The sequence below is a fragment of the Pelobates fuscus genome, chromosome 2, assembly GCF_036172605.1.
Source record: "Pelobates fuscus isolate aPelFus1 chromosome 2, aPelFus1.pri, whole genome shotgun sequence".
In the NCBI taxonomy this organism is placed as follows: Eukaryota; Metazoa; Chordata; class Amphibia; order Anura; family Pelobatidae; genus Pelobates; species Pelobates fuscus.
This window is the reverse complement of record NC_086318.1, coordinates 2,735,094-2,755,948: the sequence shown is the minus strand read 5'-3', so window position 1 is coordinate 2,755,948 and position 20,855 is coordinate 2,735,094. Positions and strand designations below refer to the sequence as shown.

The window sequence follows — 20,855 nt, the reverse complement described above, 5'->3', positions numbered from 1 at the left end:
AGCGTCAACTTCGAGTAGGAAAGGTAGTGTAGTATCAGGGTGAACTAAAATTGGTGCGGAAGCAAACAGCTCCTTGAGTGTCTTAAAAGCCAGAAGTGCTTCAGTAGACCAATTCTTAGTATCAGCCCCTTGTTTGGTCATATTGGTGATGGGAGCAATGATAGAGGAGTATCCCTTAATGAAACGTCTGTAGTAATTGGAGAAACCAATAAATCTCTGGATAGCCTTGAGACCCTTAGGTAAAGGCCAATCTAATATGGATTGGAGCTTCTCCGGATCCATTTCAAACCCCTCCCCAGAAATCACATAACCAAGAAAGGTAGTTTGGGATTGGTCAAAGCTGCATTTCTCTAATTTGCAGTATAAGCCATGCTGAAGAAGTTTGCGTAAAACCCTTCTGTCTTGTCCGTGGTGAGTTTCAATATCCCTGGAATGTATAAGTATATCATCAAGGTATACAATCACACAGTCATCTTGAAACTCCCTAAGAACCTCATTAATAAGGTCCTGAAATACCGCCGGGGCATTGCAGAGACCAAAAGGCATTACAGTATACTCATAGTGCCCATATCGAGTATTGAATGCAGTTTTCCACTCGTCTCCGTCGTGAATTCTCACCAAATTATAAGCACCTCTAAGGTCTAACTTAGTGAAAATCTTAGAACTTTTTAATCGATCAAAAAGCTCGGTGATCAAGGGAATCGGATATACATTTCTAATGGTTATCTTGTTAAGACCTCGGTAGTCAATGCAGGGTCTTAAAGAACCATCCTTCTTTTTAACAAAAAAAAATCCAGCCCCAGCAGGAGAGGAGGATCTTCTAATGAACCCCTTGTCTAGGTTTTCACGAATATACTCCTCTAGAACTAAGTTTTCATTCGTAGACAAAGGGTATACATGACCCCTGGGGGGCATAGTGCCAGAAAGTAAATTAATTTTGCAATCAAAAGGCCTATGTGGTGGTAAGGTATCAGCCTTTCCTTTGTCAAATACTGCCTTTAGATCTTGATACAAGGACGGTATCTGTACTTTGGTAGAATCGGTAGCGTTATTAAGTGCGTTGACACTACAAAGAGGTGACACTTTCTTTAAACAATTCTCTTGACAATCCTGACCCCACGAAACTATTTCCCCTGATCTCCAATCTATAACGGGGTTATGTCTCTTAAGCCAGGAGTATCCCAGGACTATGGGAACAGAAGGAGATGAAATGAGTAGTAGGGATATTTCCTCCTTGTGTAGAATACCAGTAGTTAAGTTAAGAGGTGTGGTCTCCCGGAAAATCACAGGCTCAACTAAAGGTCTACCATCAATGGCCTCAACAGCCAAGGGTGTCTTCCTTAACTGGGATGGGATAGTGTGTTTGGTGAGAAACTCTTGGTCGATAAAACTCTCAGCAGCGCCGGAGTCTATCAATGCCATAGTCTCTAAAGTTCCCTTCTCCCAAGTTAAAGAGACCGTTAATAGGAGTCTATGTTCTTTGTAGTTATGAGTAGAGGACAAAATCGAAACACCCAAGGCCTGTCCTCTAGAGAAACTTAGGTGCGAGCGTTTCCCGGACGACTGGGACAGCTCAAACGTACATGACCTCTGGCTCCACAATACATACACAGTCCCTCCCTTCTCCTGTACTGTCTCTCCTCCTCTGACAGACGAGTAAGGCCTAACTGCATAGGTTCTGAAACCTGTGGAGTCTTGGTTTCAGAAATTTGAAATGATGGTGCTAGTCTAAAGGAAGATTTACCGGTTCTATCTCGAGTATTCTGCCTCTCCCTTAGACGTTCGTCAATACGAGAGATAAAGGAAATTAAGTCTTCCAGATTCTCGGGAAGCTCTCTTGTCGCTACCTCATCAAGTATTACATCGGATAATCCATTTAAAAATACGTCTATATAGGCCTGTTCATTCCATTTTACCTCTGCCGCCAAAGACCTGAACTCTAGTGCGTAATCCACAAGTGTTTGGTTGTCTTGTCTAAGGTGCAACAGTAATCTGGCTGCATTGACCCTCCTGCCAGGAGGATCAAAAGTTCTTTTAAAAGCAGCTACAAAGGCATTATAGTTATAGACTAATGGATTATCATTCTCCCACAACGGATTAGCCCATCTCAGAGCTTTCTCAATGAGTAAGGTAATAATAAATCCCACTTTTGCCCTATCAGTAGGGTAGGAACGGGGCTGTAGCTCGAAATGGATACTGATCTGGTTCAAAAACCCACGACACCTCTCAGGAGAACCAGCATAACGTACAGGTGGGGTAACTCGGGAAGAAACACCTACAGTAGCTACCTCTAGCCCTGAACCCACAGAAGAAGCAGACGTATTACGCATCTCCTCAGGTGGATTAATAGGACGTGATAGCAGCGCCTGTAGTGCTAGAGCCATCTGATCCATCCTATGATCCATGGCGTCAAACCTAGGATCAGGAGAACCAAGCTGACAATTTGTACCTGCAGGATCCATGGCCCTGTCGTAATGTCAGGATCGGGTCAGGGATCCAACACGCAGAGTACAAAGAGTAGCAGATACGTATACCGGTCCTTAGAATAGCCGGACTTAACGTAGAACTACGATAGAATGGTCAGAGACAAGCCGAGGTCGAGGGAACGAGAAGACAGGTAAGCGAGAGACAAGCCGGGTCAAGGATAACAGAAAGACAGGAGAGTAAATACCAAAGCCGGGTCAAAACCAAAAGGCAAGGGAATAACAAAGCACTGTGTGACTAGGCAGACTAGAACCACGACAGGGCAATGAGTAAGTGAGAGAGCCACTGTTAAGTATCCTGGTTAGAGAGAGAAGACACGCCTCCGGCGAGTCCTGATTCGTCTCCCGAGATTTGAGTGACAGGACGTTCCGGGTTGGCGTCATGACGTCGACCTCCGGTCCTCCTGCTATAAAAGGAAGTGACTCCCTCGCGGCCGGCGTTAGCAAGACCGAGTGAACCGCGAGGGGCCGGGGAGACATGCCGTCCGGACGGATAAACTTCTAAGTCTCTACCTCTCTCAGAGGTAGAGGCTTCAGGTACCCTGACAGAGTGCAGCCAATCGCTGAAGTATTGTTGGGGAATGACCCAGGCTGCCTGGCATCGCATTTCAACGCTCCCCGCCCAGAGGAGACCTTACCAGTGACTACATGACTACAAGCCCGCAGGTCTTGTAGGTACTTTTGGGGATTTAAAAAAAATTGTGCCTGGAGATAATTGAGTAATTACAGTATCTGACTCGATTATCTCCCAGGCATAGGGGAGAGATTGCATTGTTATGTATCGGAGTGTCCTGGACCTGGTGGCCAATGTCATTGGGTTTTTTAAGTATGTTGCAGGCTACCATCCTGTCCAGGGGGGAGTGTCCATTGCATGGGGACTAGCATAAAAGGCCAGTTGTGGCCGAGAACCCCACCCCTTTCTGGTTTACCCCCTAAGGTTTTGAACAGGAACAGAGGGCAGACCCCACACTAGAAGGTTATAGGAAAGAAGCAGAGTCCCCCCAAGGAGATATGGAGTAGGAGAGGTTTGAGTGGGAGAAGGGGTTGTCATACAGGGTGAGAGGGGGGACGGGGAATGGAGCAGCGCAAGTGGCGAAAAGACAGCTGGAACTGTCGGGCTGAGCTACTTGCCTGCCTAGCAGGGCATCTGGATATCTGGAAGACTAAGGACTGGTTAACCCAGACCTTCTTTTGGCCCGGAATCACACAGGATTTGCTGAATTACTGTATGACCTGTGATGCCTTGCCCATAATCGTAGAACCCTTCCACCGAGTAATGGTGGACTCGAAAGGCGCCCTCAGTAAGCCCAGCACCTCGGGCAAGAAATACATTCTTACTGTGGTAGATTATGCTACTCAGTATGCGGAGGCGGTAGCCCTCTTTAATATAGAGGCTCTAGTTAAAATTTTCACTAGGGTCGGTTTCCCGCGGGAGATCTTGTCTGACCAGGGGACCCAATTTACAGCAACTGTGACCCAGCAATTGTGGCAGAGCAGCGGACTAAAGACCCTGTTTAGCTCTACGCACCATCCCCAAACAGATGCTTAAGACTTTCGCAGCCTCCTGTTGGCACTGGAAAAGGTTCCTTCCCCATCTCCTGTTTGCCTACCGCGAAGTGCCCCAGGAGTCCACAGAGTTCTCCCCCTCTCTACAGGGACCCCTGGAACTCATACGGGAGCACTGGGAGGGTGACACAGGAGAGGGAGGGATTCCTATTGTACCCTATGTTCTGGAGTTGAGGGATCGTCTGCAGGCTCTCACTGACTCTGTTAGGGAAATCTGCAGGCGGCTCAGCGGCGCCAGAAGAGGTGGTGGCATAGGAGTGCCCAAGATAGGGTCCTAGAAATAGGACATAAGGTGTTAGCGCTAAAGCAGACTATGAAAAGACAAGCTTCATGCCGACCTGGCAGGGACCCTTCTGAGTAGTGGAGCGTGTCAGCGACACTAATTACATTGTAGGGAAATGTTCAGACGAGAGGATACGACGATCCTTTCATGTGAACATGCTAAAACCCTACTTCGAGAGGACGTGACTGCAGTATGCGCACCCTCTTTCAAGGATAGTGAGAGCATTCCCCTACCTGACTTGCTCTCCCTATCTTTGGGAAGCGTAGAGCAGGTCAGCCTACGGCAGTGATGGCGAACCTATGGCACGCGTGCCACAGGTGGCACGCCGTGCCCTCTCTGTGGGCACGCGGCCACAGGTCCGCCATCACTGCAGAGTAGGCACCTGCCTACCCGAAACGGCAGGCGCCTACTCTGCTTCCGTGTCGGGAGGCAGGGGAGGGATCTGTGATGCTGATCCACTGTCCTCACGCGCGATGCTGTGTGGAGCGTTGCCGAGCGTTACCATGGCAACGCTCCACACAGCATCGCGCGGGAGGACAGGGGATCAGCATCACAGATCCCTCCCCCTGCCTCCCGACACGGAAGCACTGCCTGCCACCACCGGACCACCAGGGATGACGGTACCACCACCGGACCACCAGGGATGACGGTACCACCACCGGACCACCAGGGATGGCTGTGTCCCCCCCCCCACTTCATTAAAGGTAAGAAGGAGGGAGGGGGGGGGATACTGACACACAGCACCCCTACCCCCCCAGAAGTACCCTTACCCCCCCAGCACCACCCCTATCTCCCCAGCACCACCCCTATCTCCCCAGCACCACCCCTATCTCCCCAGCACCACCCCTACCCCCCCCCCCCCAGCACCACCCCTACCCCCCCAGCACCACCCCACCCCCCACAGCACCCCTACCCCCCACAGAAGTACCCTTACCCCCCAGCACCACCCCTATCTCCCCAGCAGCACCCTACCCCCCACGCAGCACCCTACCCCCCACAGCACCACCCCACCCCCCAGCAGCACCCTACCCCCCCAGCAGCACCACCCCACCCCCCCAGCAGCACCCATACCCCCAGAAGTACCCCTACCACCCCAGCAGTACTCCTACTCCCCCACAACAGTACCCCTACCACCCCCAGAAGTACCCCTACCCCCCCAGCAGTACTCCTACTCCCCCACAACAGTACCCCTACCCCCCCAGCAGTACTCCTACTCCCCCACAACAGTACCCCTACCACCCCAGCAGTACCCCTACCCCCAGCAGTACCCCTACCACCCCCAGCAGTACCCCTACCACCCCCAGAAGTACCCCTACCCCCAGCAGTACCCCTACCCCCCTCAGCAGTACCCCTACCACCCCCAGCAGTACCCCTACCACCATCCGCAGTACCCCTACCTCCCCCCACACACAGCACCCCTTCCCCCCACACACAGTACCCCTACCCCCCACAGCACCCCTACCCCCCACACACAGTATCCCTACCCCCCACAGAAGTACCCATACCCCGCCAGCAGTATCCCTCCCCCCCAGCAGTACCCCTACCCCCCCACAGCACCCGTCTCACACACACACACACACACAGCACCCCTCATACACACACACACAGCACCCCTCATACACACACACACAGCACCCCTCATACACACACACACACACAGCACCCCTCATACACACACACACAGCAACCCTCATACACACATACAACACCCCCACACACGCACCCCCCCCACACACACACACACACCCCCCACACACACCCCCCCCACACACACGCCCCCCCACACACACGCCCCCCCCACACACACACGCACCCCCCCCCCACACACACACGCAATTGCCGTGTTGGGACTTTAAGGAAAAACAAGTTGGCATGTATTGCGGTTTGGGCACTCTGGATCAAAAAGGTTCGCCATCACTGGCCTAGGGGAAAACTGAACCCCTCTCCAGGGATACTGGGAAATGTTCTCCTCCTCTCACCAGTACATCTCCGCTGCCGTCCACCGAGTTGAGACCAAGGGATAAACTCCACTACAACAACAACCTTACCGTATCCCTGAAACAGCTATAGAGAACATGCTGAAAGAGATTAACAACATGTTAAAGATAGGGTCATAGAGCCATCCCAGAGCCCCTGGGACCTTTTAGCGGATGGCTGACAGGCTTTGGAGGGATTTCAGGACTTTGCATGTGCGTATTCAGACGACATAGCCATCTACAGCCGCACATGGGAGGATCACTGTACACACCTATCTATGGTACTTGAGAGAATTCAAGCAGCAGGCTCACCTTGAAGCCAGACAAGTACCATGTCGGTATGGCCGAGGTACAGTATCTTGGCCATAGGGTAGGTTCTGGCAAACAGCGGCCAACTGGCCACAACTTCGTACTAAGATGCAGGTGTTAGCCTTTCTAGGGACCGCAGGCTACTACCGCAAGTTTGGCCCTTGCCAAGCCCCTCACTGACCTGACTAGTGTGGTCCCCGGAGTGCAAGGCCGCCTTTCAAAACCTGAAGTCAGCACTGTGCGAAGCCCCTGTGTTGGCCGCCGCAACCCATACTAAAATGTTTCTTGTTCTCACAGAGTCCTCCATGTTTGGGCTGGGAGCCGTATTAAGCCAAGTGGGGGGCCAACGCAATCGAGCACTCGGGGGCATACCTCAGCCAGACACTGTTACCCAGGGAAGTCCACTATGCCACTGTGGAAAAAATATGTTTGACTCTAGTATGGGCATTAAAGAAACTGCAATCCCCTCATCTGGCTGAACAGGGTTGCCAGGGATAACAGAAAAGTAGATACAAGGTGTGATAAACCACAACTATTTTAAAAAGGGGGGCAGCTACATACATATAACAAGCGTCTGAAACTGAGTGGAAGCTCAGGGATAACCCCCATCTGCTGCGCTGGAGCCTGGCCCTTCAACCCTACAATTTTACCATGCAGTACAGGCTAGGCAAACAGAACGGCAATGCTGATGGATTATCAAGGCAAACAGAATTGGAACCGTAATTTATTCCCCCAGATATCCCAAAGCCAACCCGTCGGGGTGTAGGCGGGTATGCCGCACCATGGAAGTGGTATACTTTATTCTCCCAGTTACTTTCCCTGCGTTCGGTAGATGGATTTACCGAACACCGACCACCTACCGGCTCATTAACTTCAAATAAACCACAAACTTAAGTGCTCTCTCTGTGTGGCCACCGTTCGTATAACCAAACAACACGTGCTGGAGAAAACGGAGGCCATCTTGTTGCACGAAAGCAGGCAGCAGGACTTGGTCGTCGGGTGTCTGGAACTCTAAGTCGGGCACTCAACCTTGCGAACACCGGCCAAACTTCTTTCCAAACCTCTTTCCACGACAAGCCAGGAGAGCGCTGTTTGGTAGGATTGTTTGCACGAAGAAGGTGAACAAACACTACCTATGAGCCAGGGGAACCGTTCGTCTTTTTGTTCATTTTGGAACTCCCGAAATTGACCGCTACACGTGCAGTCAGTCAGGCACTTAAGTTTGTGGTTTATTTGAAATTAATGATCCAGGAGGGTGGTCGTGTTTGGTAGATCCATCTACCGAATGCAGGGAAAGTAACTGGGAGAATAAAGTATATAGTTTTGTCACAGGGGGTGTTTAGTTTTAAGGTTGGGGTACCACTGTAGGGTTTGTTTGTAGGAAGTGTTTGTCTTAGGGTAAGTGTTGTGAGTTAGAATTGGGATTGGATTAAAATAAGGGTTATGTTTTAGGGTTGGGAGGATGGGCTTAGAGTGTGATTTAATTTGGGTTTTAGAAATTCAGAGTAAAGATGGACTTATCTACAGGTACCCTCTGAGTCTAGGTTTCTTTAACCGTACAGGTAGAGGTACACTGTTTGGGCACACACAAGTTAGCAGAGATATGCAGACTTTTTTATTTTTTATTTAAATTCTTTATTTTCTGTTGTGCATGGTATAACAGTAGGCTTACTCAGACACAATAGCAGTCGTAAGCTTAGATATGCAGACTTTAATCAGGAAAGAAACGGCATTCCTGATTAAAAACTGTGTATCTTGGATAACTTGTTTGTGTCCGGAAAATTTCAGACCCTTTCTGACTCTCTCAGACTAATTCACTACTGTCCAAATGGTACAAAGCCATCCAGCTGTATGAGGAGCCAATTAGACTGCAAACTCTGGACATCCGGACAACAAATACAAATCTGGGCAAATGTTGTAGATTTGCTTGGGCAGACTGAATTACGACAGTATTTGTATTTAATATGAGTTATATGACAATATGTCAAAATTCAGTAGTTTTCAACGTGTTTTGTCCATCCTGCCAAAATATGGTCTTTAGTGGATAACCCATCCCACTTCCCTGACTGCACCGTCCTGGGCCGCTCGCTGCATGTCCTGTGTCTCTGACCCCTCAGATTAAATGTTGTGGTTTCCTACAGGTGGCTGAGCAGCTGTTTATAAAATCTGGAAGATCCAAAGATGCTGTAGATATGTACACGCAAGCGGGCCGCTGGGAGGAGGCACACACAGTTAGTATTTATAGAACACATAGGCAGTTGTGTGAAGTAATATCGGGGGTGCGGTAGTTGTGTGAAGTAATGTCGGGGGTGCGGTAGTTGTGTGAAGTAATGTCGGGGGTGCGGTAGTTGTGTGAAGTAATGTCGGGAGTGCGGTAGTTGTGTGAAGTAATGTCGGGGGTGCGGTAGTTGTGTGAAGTAATGTCGGGAGTGCGGTAGTTGTGTGAAGTAATGTCGGGGGTGCGGTAGTTGTGTGAAGTAATGTCGGGAGTGCGGTAGTTGTGTGAAGTAATGTCGGGGGTGCGGTAGTTGTGTGAAGTAATGTCGGGGGTGCGGTAGTTGTGTGAAGTAATGTCGGGGGTGCGGTAGTTGTGTGAAGTAATGTCGGGGGTGCGGTAGTTGTGTGAAGTAATGTCAGGGGTGCGGTAGTTGTGTGAAGTAATGTCGGGGGTGCGGTAGTTGTGTGAAGTAATGTCGGGGGTGCGGTAGTTGTGTGAAGTAATGTCGGGAGTGCGGTAGTTGTGTGAAGTAATGTCGGGAGTGCGGTAGTTGTGTGAAGTAATGTCGGGGGTGCGGTAGTTGTGTGAAGTAATGTCGGGGGTGCGGTAGTTGTGTGAAGTAATGTCGGGAGTGCGGTAGTTGTGTGAAGTAATGTCGGGAGTGCGGTAGTTGTGTGAAGTAATGTCGGGGGTGCGGTAGTTGTGTGAAGTAATGTCGGGGGTGCGGTAGTTGTGTGAAGTAATGTCGGGGGTGCGGTAGTTGTGTGAAGTAATGTCGGGGGTGCGGTAGTTGTGTGAAGTAATGTCGGGAGTGCGGTAGTTGTGTGAAGTAATGTCGGGGGTGCTGTAGTTGTGTGAAGTAATGTCTGTGGTACGCTAGCTGTATGTCGTAATGTCGGTGGAGTGCTAGCTGTGTGTCGTAATGTCGGTGGTGTGCTAGCTGTGTGTCGTAATGTCGGGGAATTACATTTGTCTTTTTCTATTCAAGCTGGCATTAAAGTGTATGGAGGTGGATGAAGTGTCGGCACTGTATATCACACAGGCCAAGGAGTTGGACAAACTGGGCAAATTTAAAGAGGCAGAAAGGTACTGTCAGAAATATATGTAGATGTATATACCTGATAATTTTGTTCACGGAAAAAGGAATGTAAGATTTTATTGATTAAATTCCAGCCACTATAACCATTATAGCCTGCTGTAGAATGATGTGAGGACTACCATGGCACCTTTCCCCAAAAATGGGGCAAATTGTTTTACAACAGTTTGCTTTCTTACCTGGTCCTACCGGGTGCTGAAAGATCCAGGATGGCAGCCAAGCCACATCTGGCTTCTGCAGAGCTGCTGTTGTCGATCCTGCCCGTCATTTGTTGGCTGGAGTGTCATTTGATTGATCTCGGCCAATAATCTTAGCCTTCTGTTATAATATAATAATATGCAGAGAATATCATTAGCCGTCCTTGAACAAGACTTCTAGGCTGACTAATGTCTCCAGCAGCAGAGGGGTTGAACTCTGTATATGCAGCATTTCGCAGCACATACAGAAAGCAGGCACCATGACCACCTCATATCATTAAAGTGGTCATAGTGGTTAGAGTAACCCTTTAAGGATGTTTTGTTAACATTTTAGAGTAAAGCCCCTACACACACACACACACCCCATTTAATACCCTACTTATATATATACACACACACACACACACAGCATTTAATACCCTACTTATATACACACACACCCCATTTAATACCCTACTTATACACACACACACACACCCCATTTAATACCCTACTTATATACACACACACACACACAGCATTTAATACCCTACTTATATACACACACTGCATTTAATACCCTACTTATATACACACACCCACACAATGCATTTAATACCCTACTTATATACACACACCCACACACTGCATTTAATACCCTACTTATATACACACACCCACACACTGCATGTAATACCCTACTTATATACACACAGCATTTAATACCCTACTTATATATACACACACACACACACAGCATTTAATACCCTACTTATATATACACACACACACAGCATTTAATACCCTACTTACACACACACACACACACAGCATGTAATACCCTACTCATATATATATATATATATATATACACACACACAGCATTTAATACCCTACCTACACAAACACACACTGCATTTAATACCCTACTTATACACACACACACACACACACACACACACACTGCATTTAATACCCTACTTATACACACACACACACACACACACACACTCTGCATTTAATACCCTACTTATATACACACACTGCATTTAATACCCTACTTATATACACACACACTGCATTTAATAACCTACTTATACACACACACACACACACACACACACACTGCATTTAATACCCTACTTATATACACACACTGCATTTAATACCCTACTTATATACACACACCCACACAATGCATTTAATACCCTACTTATATACACACACCCACACACTGCATTTAATACCCTACTTATATACACACACCCACACACTGCATGTAATACCCTACTTATATACACACACACAGCATTTAATACCCTACTTATATATACACACACACAGCATTTAATACCCTACTTACACACACACACACACACACACAGCATGTAATACCCTACTTATACACACACACACCATGTAATACCCTACTTATATACACACACACACACAGCATTTAATACCCTACTTATATACACACACACACACACACAGCATTTAATACCCTACTCATATATATATATATATATATACACACACACAGCATTTAATACCCTACCTACACAAACACACACTGCATTTAATACCCTACTTATATACACACACACACACACTGCATTTAATACCCTACTTACACACACACACACACACTGCATTTAATACCCTACTTATACACACACACACACACACACACACACTGCATTTAATACCCTACTTATATACACACACACACACACTGCATTTAATACCCTACTTATATACACACACACAGCATTTATTACCCTACTTATACACACACACACATACAGCATTTATTACCCTACTTATATATACACACACACACAGCATTTAATACCCTACCTACACACACAGCATTTAATACCCTACCTACACACACAGCATTTAATACCCTACCTACACACACACAGCATGTAATACCCTACCTACACACACACAGCATGTAATACCCTACCTACACACACACAGCATGTAATACCCTACCTACACACACAGCATGTAATACCCTACCTACACACACAATATGTAATACCCTACCTACACACACACAGCATGTAATACCCTACCTACACACACACAGCATGTAATACCCTACCTACACACACACAGCATTTAATACCCTACTTATACACACACACACACACACATACAGCATTTAATACCCTACTTATACACACACACATATACAGCATTTTATACCCTTCTTATACACACAAGTGATGTTTTGTACAAATCAGTTATTCCTGTATAACGAAGTACTCACTTTATTAATACATATATAACAGGATCTTCATATTGCAGCCTTCTTACACAGGGTTTTTGCAGCCGCCATTTTAAATCCCTCGAACAATCCACCAACTACCAACAGGAACAGGATTAAAGAACCAAAAGAAAGGAAGTGCATCATTCACAGCCAACAACAGCCCATACATCACAATACATACACTCACACACTCATACACAGCCCAACCGCCCATACATCACAATACATACACTCACACACTCATACACAGCCCAACCGCCCATACATCACAATACATACACTCACACACTCACACACTCATACACAGCCCAACCGCCCATACATCACAATACATACACTCATACACTCACACACTCATACACAGCCCAACCGCCCATACATCACAATACATACACTCACACACAGCCCAACCGCCCATACATCAAAATACATACACTCATACACTCACACACTCATACACAGCCCAACCACCCATACATCACTGTAACGGACCGTTTCACTTACAAGAGGATAAAACCCAGTTTAGGCGATAATCCCCTTTCCAGATGCACAGGCAGCTACTGCAAACACCATTCTCCTGACTGGAACCACACGAACACTGGAACAGCTGAACAAGAAAAGCAGACATCGGCTTACACTCTTGGCAGTCAGCATACAATCCCATTCCCCCAAAGACCGAGACGACACATCGCTTTGAGGGTTAAGCAAGAACTCTGGACTGGGACACCCAGTCTGGCTTTTATTTCCAACTCACACATACAGGCCACACCCAGGGGGAGGCATAAAAGAACCAATGACATAGATGTTACCTCCCACACATCCCCTCCCCTTAGTGTGACACATAATCCCATTATGCATACAGAGTAAAATATACTTTTACACAACTTTCATAACTTTAAAACCATACATCACATTCACATAAAAATACATATCCACAATCAATCCATTCAGGGGAACAACATATTAAAAAATGGCATGAATCCGACCAGGGGTTTAAAAGTTACTAAAAGTATCTTTTGGGCCCTGGCTTGCAGCATGGCACAATCTGGCTCAAACAGAAGTAAAACATCCCCCACAATGCATCCCGGCTTCCTCCCTTCTGCCCTGGAGATAATTGGAGAAGTAATCCAATTATCTAGGACTAGAGTCAGACTCCATTAACCACATGGTTGCAAAAAGACAGTAAAAGACATAAAATTACATACTGATACATTTAACACATAAAACACCCATTTCTACATATCCCCAGTTTAACTGAACACATAAATACCTACATAATATTTAAGACAGTATTACTGTGATATGTTACAAAGTCTTAAAGGGACATTAGTCCCAAAAGTCCCAATATGTCCATCGCTGATTTTAAAGGGCCAGTAGCAGCAATATAAATTATTACATGCCCAAATATAGTGTTTATAGAGCAATATGTCCATGGGCCGTAGTCGCAGGGCAGGAGGCTAGCAGCCAGGCCTCTCCAGTTCACAGTGGCGAAGCTGGTTTCGCCACATTTCTCCCCTTTGCCAATTAGACTAACAGGGTACCTGACTTTCTGCCGGTCAGTGCCCTGGTTAGTCCAGCAACCCACCCACGAAACAGAAATAACAGAGCAGCCCACCCACACTAACCGGTTACTACATCTGGGTGAGGAAGGATTTTGTCCAAGTTCTGGTGTTTCACCACTGCTGTGTGGGAGACGGGTAGGCTGCCTTGGTGGGTTGCTGAGGGGGCAGAGACCAGCGGTACTCTGTCCTGTTGCCAGCACTACCACGGGAGTAGTCTGGTGGGCGCCTGGTTGCTGGAGACTGGCTGTCTCCCCTTTAGATCCATCACACTGAGGCTGGGGAACAGGACCGACCGGCCCTATCCCTTGTGCTGTAAGTGCAGAGACTACGGTCCCATCTGCACAGTTGTGGGGCTTAACATCTCCCCTTGGTGGGTTAGGTTGCCGTGGGAGAGAGGGTGTAACAAGTTCCTCTCTCTGGATGGCAAACTGCCGCTGGGGAGAAAGGATGGCACCTTCTGCTCCCTGGGGTACACACTGCCGCTGGGGAGGAAGGACGACACCATCAGCTCCCTGGGGTACACACTGCCGCTGGGGAGGAAGGATTGCACCTTCTGCTCCCTGAGGTACACACTGCCGCTGGGGAGGGAGGACGCTGCTCTCCTCTCCCTTCACCTCACACTGCCTTCCTGGCACATCACTTTGTTGCTGGGGGGCAGGAACAACAACCTCTGCCCCCTGTAACTCAGCCTGCCGCTGGGGAGGATGGACGACACCATCAGCTCCCGGAGACACACACTGCCGCTGGGGAGGGAGGACGCTGCTCTCCTCTCCCTTTACTTCACACTGCCTTCCTGGCATATCACTTTTCTGCTGGGGGGCAGGAACAACAACCTCTGCCCCCTGTAACTCAGCCTGCCGCTGGGGAGGAAGGACGACACCTTCATCTCCCTGGGACACACACTGCCGCTGGGGAGGAAGGACGACACCTTTAGCTCCCTGGGACTTACTCTGCCGCTGGGGAGGATGGACGACACCATCAGCTCCCTGGGTGACACACTGCCGCTGGGGATCTGGGCCGACTGCCCAGCCTCCCTGTAGGGCCGGTAGAGAGACCTCGGTCCCATCTCCACCTGCCTGTTGTGGTTCCTCACAGGACCAATCTATGAGGACCCCTACTTCGGGTTCTTCCTGCCGCCTCGGGGGGGGGGCGGCTAACCTCCTCGGATGCAGCCTCTACTCTGCTGCTGTACCACTCTTCCTGCTCATCATACTCTTCGTCCATCTTTGAGTTTTGCTCAGCCATGACCTGGTTCCAGATCCCCTGGAATGTGTCCATGGATATATAACCCCCATACTGGGCCACTTGCTGCCTCACCTTGGCCATAAAATCATCTTCAGCGTCAGAGCCTTCCATACTTGTCTGCTCCAAGTCGCTGGATACCTCTGCTGCCAGGGGCGCTGCACGAATGCTAACGTTGCCCTCAATTTGTAACTCCAAAGAATTGGTGTTCTGTAGCTGTCCTTCTGGCTGTGGGAACAATCCCGCAGCTTGTTGGTTCCTCTGCGTCGTTCGCAGCATGAGGTACGCCTGTACATCGTTGTAGACCCGGTCTGCCATCCGCTCCGCTCGGGCTGGTGAGAATAGAGCCATCCTGCTCCTATATTCCCTGGCAAACTAAGATTCCTCTTCCTCCCTCGGAGGTGCTGCAGCAGCTGCGACTCTGTCTCCTTCCATTTTCCTGATTTCCTTTGTAGATAGGGTCGCTGTACGGATACTAGCGTTGCCCTCAATTTGTAATCCAGAAATGGTGTTGTCTGTAGCTGTCCCTCTGGTTGTAGGAACGATCCCGCCGCTTGCCACCAATTGTAACGGACCGTTTCACTTACAAGAGGATAAAACCCAGTTTAGGCGATAATCCCCTTTCCAGATGCACAGGCAGCTACTGCAAACACCATTCTCCCGACTGGAACCACACGAACACTGGAACAGCTGAACAAGAAAAGCAGACATCGGCTTACACTCTTGGCAGTCAGCATACAATCCCATTCCCCCAAAGACCGAGACGACACATCGCTTTGAGGGTTAAGCAAGAACTCTAGACTGGGACACCCAGTCTGGCTTTTATTTCCAACTCACACATACAGGCCACACCCAGGGGGAGGCATAAAAGAACCAATGACATAGATGTTACCTCCCACACATCCCCTCCCCTTAGTGTGACACATAATCCCATTATGCATACAGAGTAAAATATACTTTTACACAACTTTCATAACTTGAAAACCATACATCACATTCACATAAAAATACATATCCACAATCAATCCATTCAGGGGAACAACATATTAAAAAATGGCATGAATCCGACCAGGGGTTTAAAAGTTACTAAAAGTATCTTTTGGGCCCTGGCTTGCAGCATGGCACAATCTGGCTCAAACAGAAGTAAAACATCCCCCACAATGCATCCCGGCTTCCTCCCTTCTGCCCTGGAGATAATTGGAGAAGTAATCCAATTATCTAGGACTAGAGTCAGACTCCATTAACCACATGGTTGCAAAAAGACAGTAAAAGACATAAAATTACATACTGTCCATCGCTGATTTTAAAGGGCCAGTAGCAGCAATATAAATTATTACATGCCCAAATATAGTGTTTATAGAGCAATATGTCCATGGGCCGTAGTCGCAGGGCAGGAAGCTAGCAGCCAGGCCTCTCCAGTTCACAGTGGCGAAGCTGGTTTCGCCACAATCACAATACATACACTCATACACTCACACACTCATACACAGCCCAACCGCCCATACATCACAATACATACACTCACACACTCATACACTCATACACAGCCCAACCACCCATACATCACAATACATACACTCACACACTCATACACAGCCCAACCGCCCATACATCACAATAAATACACTCATACACTCACACACTCATACACAGCCCAACCACCCATACATCACAATACATACACTCATACACTCACACACTCATACACAGCCCAACCGCTCATACATCACAATACATACACACACTCACACACTCATACACTCATACACAGCCCAACCACCCATACATCACAATACATACACTCATACACTCACACACTCATACACAGCCCAACCGCCCATACATCACAATAAATACACTCATACACTCACACACTCATACACAGCCCAACCACCCATACATCACAATACATACACTCATACACTCACACACTCATACACAGCCCAACCACCCATACATCACAATACATACACTCATACACTCACACACTCATACACATCCCAACCACCCATACATCACAATACATACACTCATACACTCACACACTCATACACAGCCCAACCACCCATACATCACAATACATACACTCATACACTCATACACTCATACACAGCCCAACCGCCCATACATCACAATACATACACTCACACACTCACACACGCATACACAGCCCAACCGCCCATACATCACAATACATACACTCATACACTCACACATTCATACACAGCCCACAATACATACACTCATCCACTCACACACTCATACACAGCCCAACCGCCCATACATCACAATACATACACTCACACACTCATACACAGCCCAACCGCCCATACATCACAATACATACACTCATACACTCATACACTCATACACAGCCCAACCACCCATACATCACAATACATACACTCACACACTCATACACAGCCCAACCGCCCATACATCACAATACATACACTCATACACTCATACACTCATACACAGCCCAACCACCCATACATCACAATACATACACTCACACACTCATACACAGCACAGCCCATACACTCATACACAGCCCAACCACCCATACATCACAATACATACACTCATACACTCACACACTCATACACAGCCCAACCGCCCATACATCACAATACATACACTCACACACTCACACTCTCATACACAGCCCAACCGCCCATACATCACAATACATACACTCATACACACACACACACTCATACACAGCCCAACCACCAATACATACACTCATACACTCACACACTCATACACATCCCAACCACCCATACATCACAATACATACACTCATACACTCACACACTCATACACAGCCCAACCACCCATACATCACAATACATACACTCATACACTCATACACAGCCCAACCGCCCATACATCACAATACATACACTCACACACTCACACACGCATACACAGCCCAACCGCCCATACATCACAATACATACACTCACACACTCATACACAGCCCAACCGCCCATACATCACAATACATACACTCATACACTCATACACAGCCCAACCACCCATACATCACAATACATACACTCACACACTCACACACTCATACACAGCACAGCCCATACACTCATACACAGCCCAACCACCCATACATCACAATACATACACTCACACACTCACACTCACACTCTCATACACAGCCCAACCGCCCATACATCACAATACATACACTCATACACACACACACTCATACACAGCCCAACCACCAATACATACACTCATACACTCACACACTCATACACATCCCAACCACCCATACATCACAATACATACACTCATACATTCACACACTCATACACAGCCCAACCACCCATACATCACAATACATACACTCATACACTCATACACAGCCCAACCGCCCATACATCACAATACATACACTCACACACTCACACACGCATACACAGCCCAACCGCCCATACATCACAATACATACACTCATACACTCACACATTCATACACAGCCCACAATACATACACTCATCCACTCACACACTCATACACAGCCCAACCGCCCATACATCACAATACATACACTCACACACTCATACACAGCCCAACCGCCCATACATCACAATACATACACTCATACACAGCCCAACCACCCATACATCACAATACATACACTCATACACTCACACACTCATACACAGCCCAACCGCCCATACATCACAATACATACACTCACACACTCACACTCTCATACACAGCCCAACCGCCCATACATCACAATACATACACTCATACACACACACACACTCATACACAGCCCAACCACCCATACATCACAATACATACACTCACACACTCATACACAGCCCAACCGCCCATACATCACAATACATACACTCACACACTCATACACAGCCCAACCGCCCATACATCACAATACATACACTCACACACTCATACACAGCCCAACCGCCCATACATCACAATACATACACTCACACACTCATACACAGCCCAACCGCCCATACATCACAATACATACACTCATACACTCACACACTCATACACAGCCCAACCGCCCATACATCACAATACATACACTCATCCACTCACACACTCATACACAGCCCAACCGCCCATACATCACAATACATCCACTCATCCACTCACACACTCATACACAGCCCAACCGCCCATACATCACAATACATACACTCATACTCTCATACACTCACACACTGCCCAACCGCCCATACATCACAATACATACACTCACACACTCACACACTCATACACAGCCCAACCGCCCATACATCACAATACATACACTCACACACTCATACACAGCCCAACCGCCCATACATCACAATACATACACTCATACACTCACACACTCATACACAGCCCAACCGCCCATACATCACAATACATACACTCATACACTCACACACTCATACACAGCCCAACCGCCCATACATCACAATACATCCACTCATCCACTCACACACTCATACACAGCCCAGCCGCCCATACATCACAATACATACACTCATACACTCACACACTCATACACAGCCCAACCACCCATACATCACAATACATACACTCATACACTCATACACTCACACACAGCCCAACCGCCCATACATCACAATACATACACTCACACACTCACACACTCATACACAGCCCAACCGCCCATACATCACAATACATACACTCACACACTCATACACAGCCCAACCGCCCATACATCACAATACATACACTCATACACTCACACACTCATACACAGCCCAACCGCCCATACATCACAATACATACACTCATACACTCACACACTCATACACAGCCCAACCGCCCATACATCACAATACATACACTCACACACTCATACACAGCCCAACCGCCCATACATCACAATACATACACTCACACACTCACACATTCATACACAGCCCAACCGCCCATACATCACAATACATACACTCATACACTCACACACTCATACACAGCCCAACCGCCCATACATCACAATACATACACTCACACACTCACACACTCATACACAGCCCAACCGCCCATACATCACAATACATACACTCATACACACACACACTCCTACACAGCCCAACTGTCCATACACCACAATACACAAACTCATACACTCATACACAGCCCAACAGTCCATACATCACACATAATATACACAGTACAGTTACAGATACATTGTTAAACATATAATATACACAGCCTGTAACAACACCCCCAGGCATAAAAGGGGTTAAACAGCCGTTTAGGAGATATTCCCTTCCAGATATATAGGCAACAAATGTAGACAACAATCCACTCAAACATATGAATGCTGTAAGCAGCCGAATAGGAAAAACCATACGAAAGGTTTACACTCCTAGCAGTCGAACTGGAACAGCATACAATAAACCTCCCCCCTCCCCCTCCCCCTCCCCCTCCCCCTCCCCCTCCCCCTCCCCCTCCCCCTCCCCCTCCCCACCCCCCCTCAAAGAACGAGACAAGGCTACATGTTGAGCGTCAAGCAGGAACAGACTGAGCTGTGTCTCTATTGGCCTTATATACACATTTCACAGGCAAAGTCCCACCCACAGGGTTTTGTGGAACATCCAATCAAAACATACAACACAGATAAACACTCC

The 20,855-nt window shown here is 47.7% G+C and overlaps 1 protein-coding gene across 1 annotated transcript in view; it reads left to right on the top strand.

The window, feature by feature from the left end:
• The window catches only part of IFT172 (intraflagellar transport 172), a 255,466-nt gene that overhangs the window by 143,429 nt on the left and 91,182 nt on the right, over positions 1-20,855 (top strand). Inside the window, exons 18-19 of the mRNA XM_063441063.1 lie at positions 8,759-8,848; positions 9,824-9,921. Of these exons, the coding sequence (XP_063297133.1) occupies positions 8,759-8,848; positions 9,824-9,921 (188 nt within the window). The remainder of the gene's footprint in view (positions 1-8,758; positions 8,849-9,823; positions 9,922-20,855) is intronic.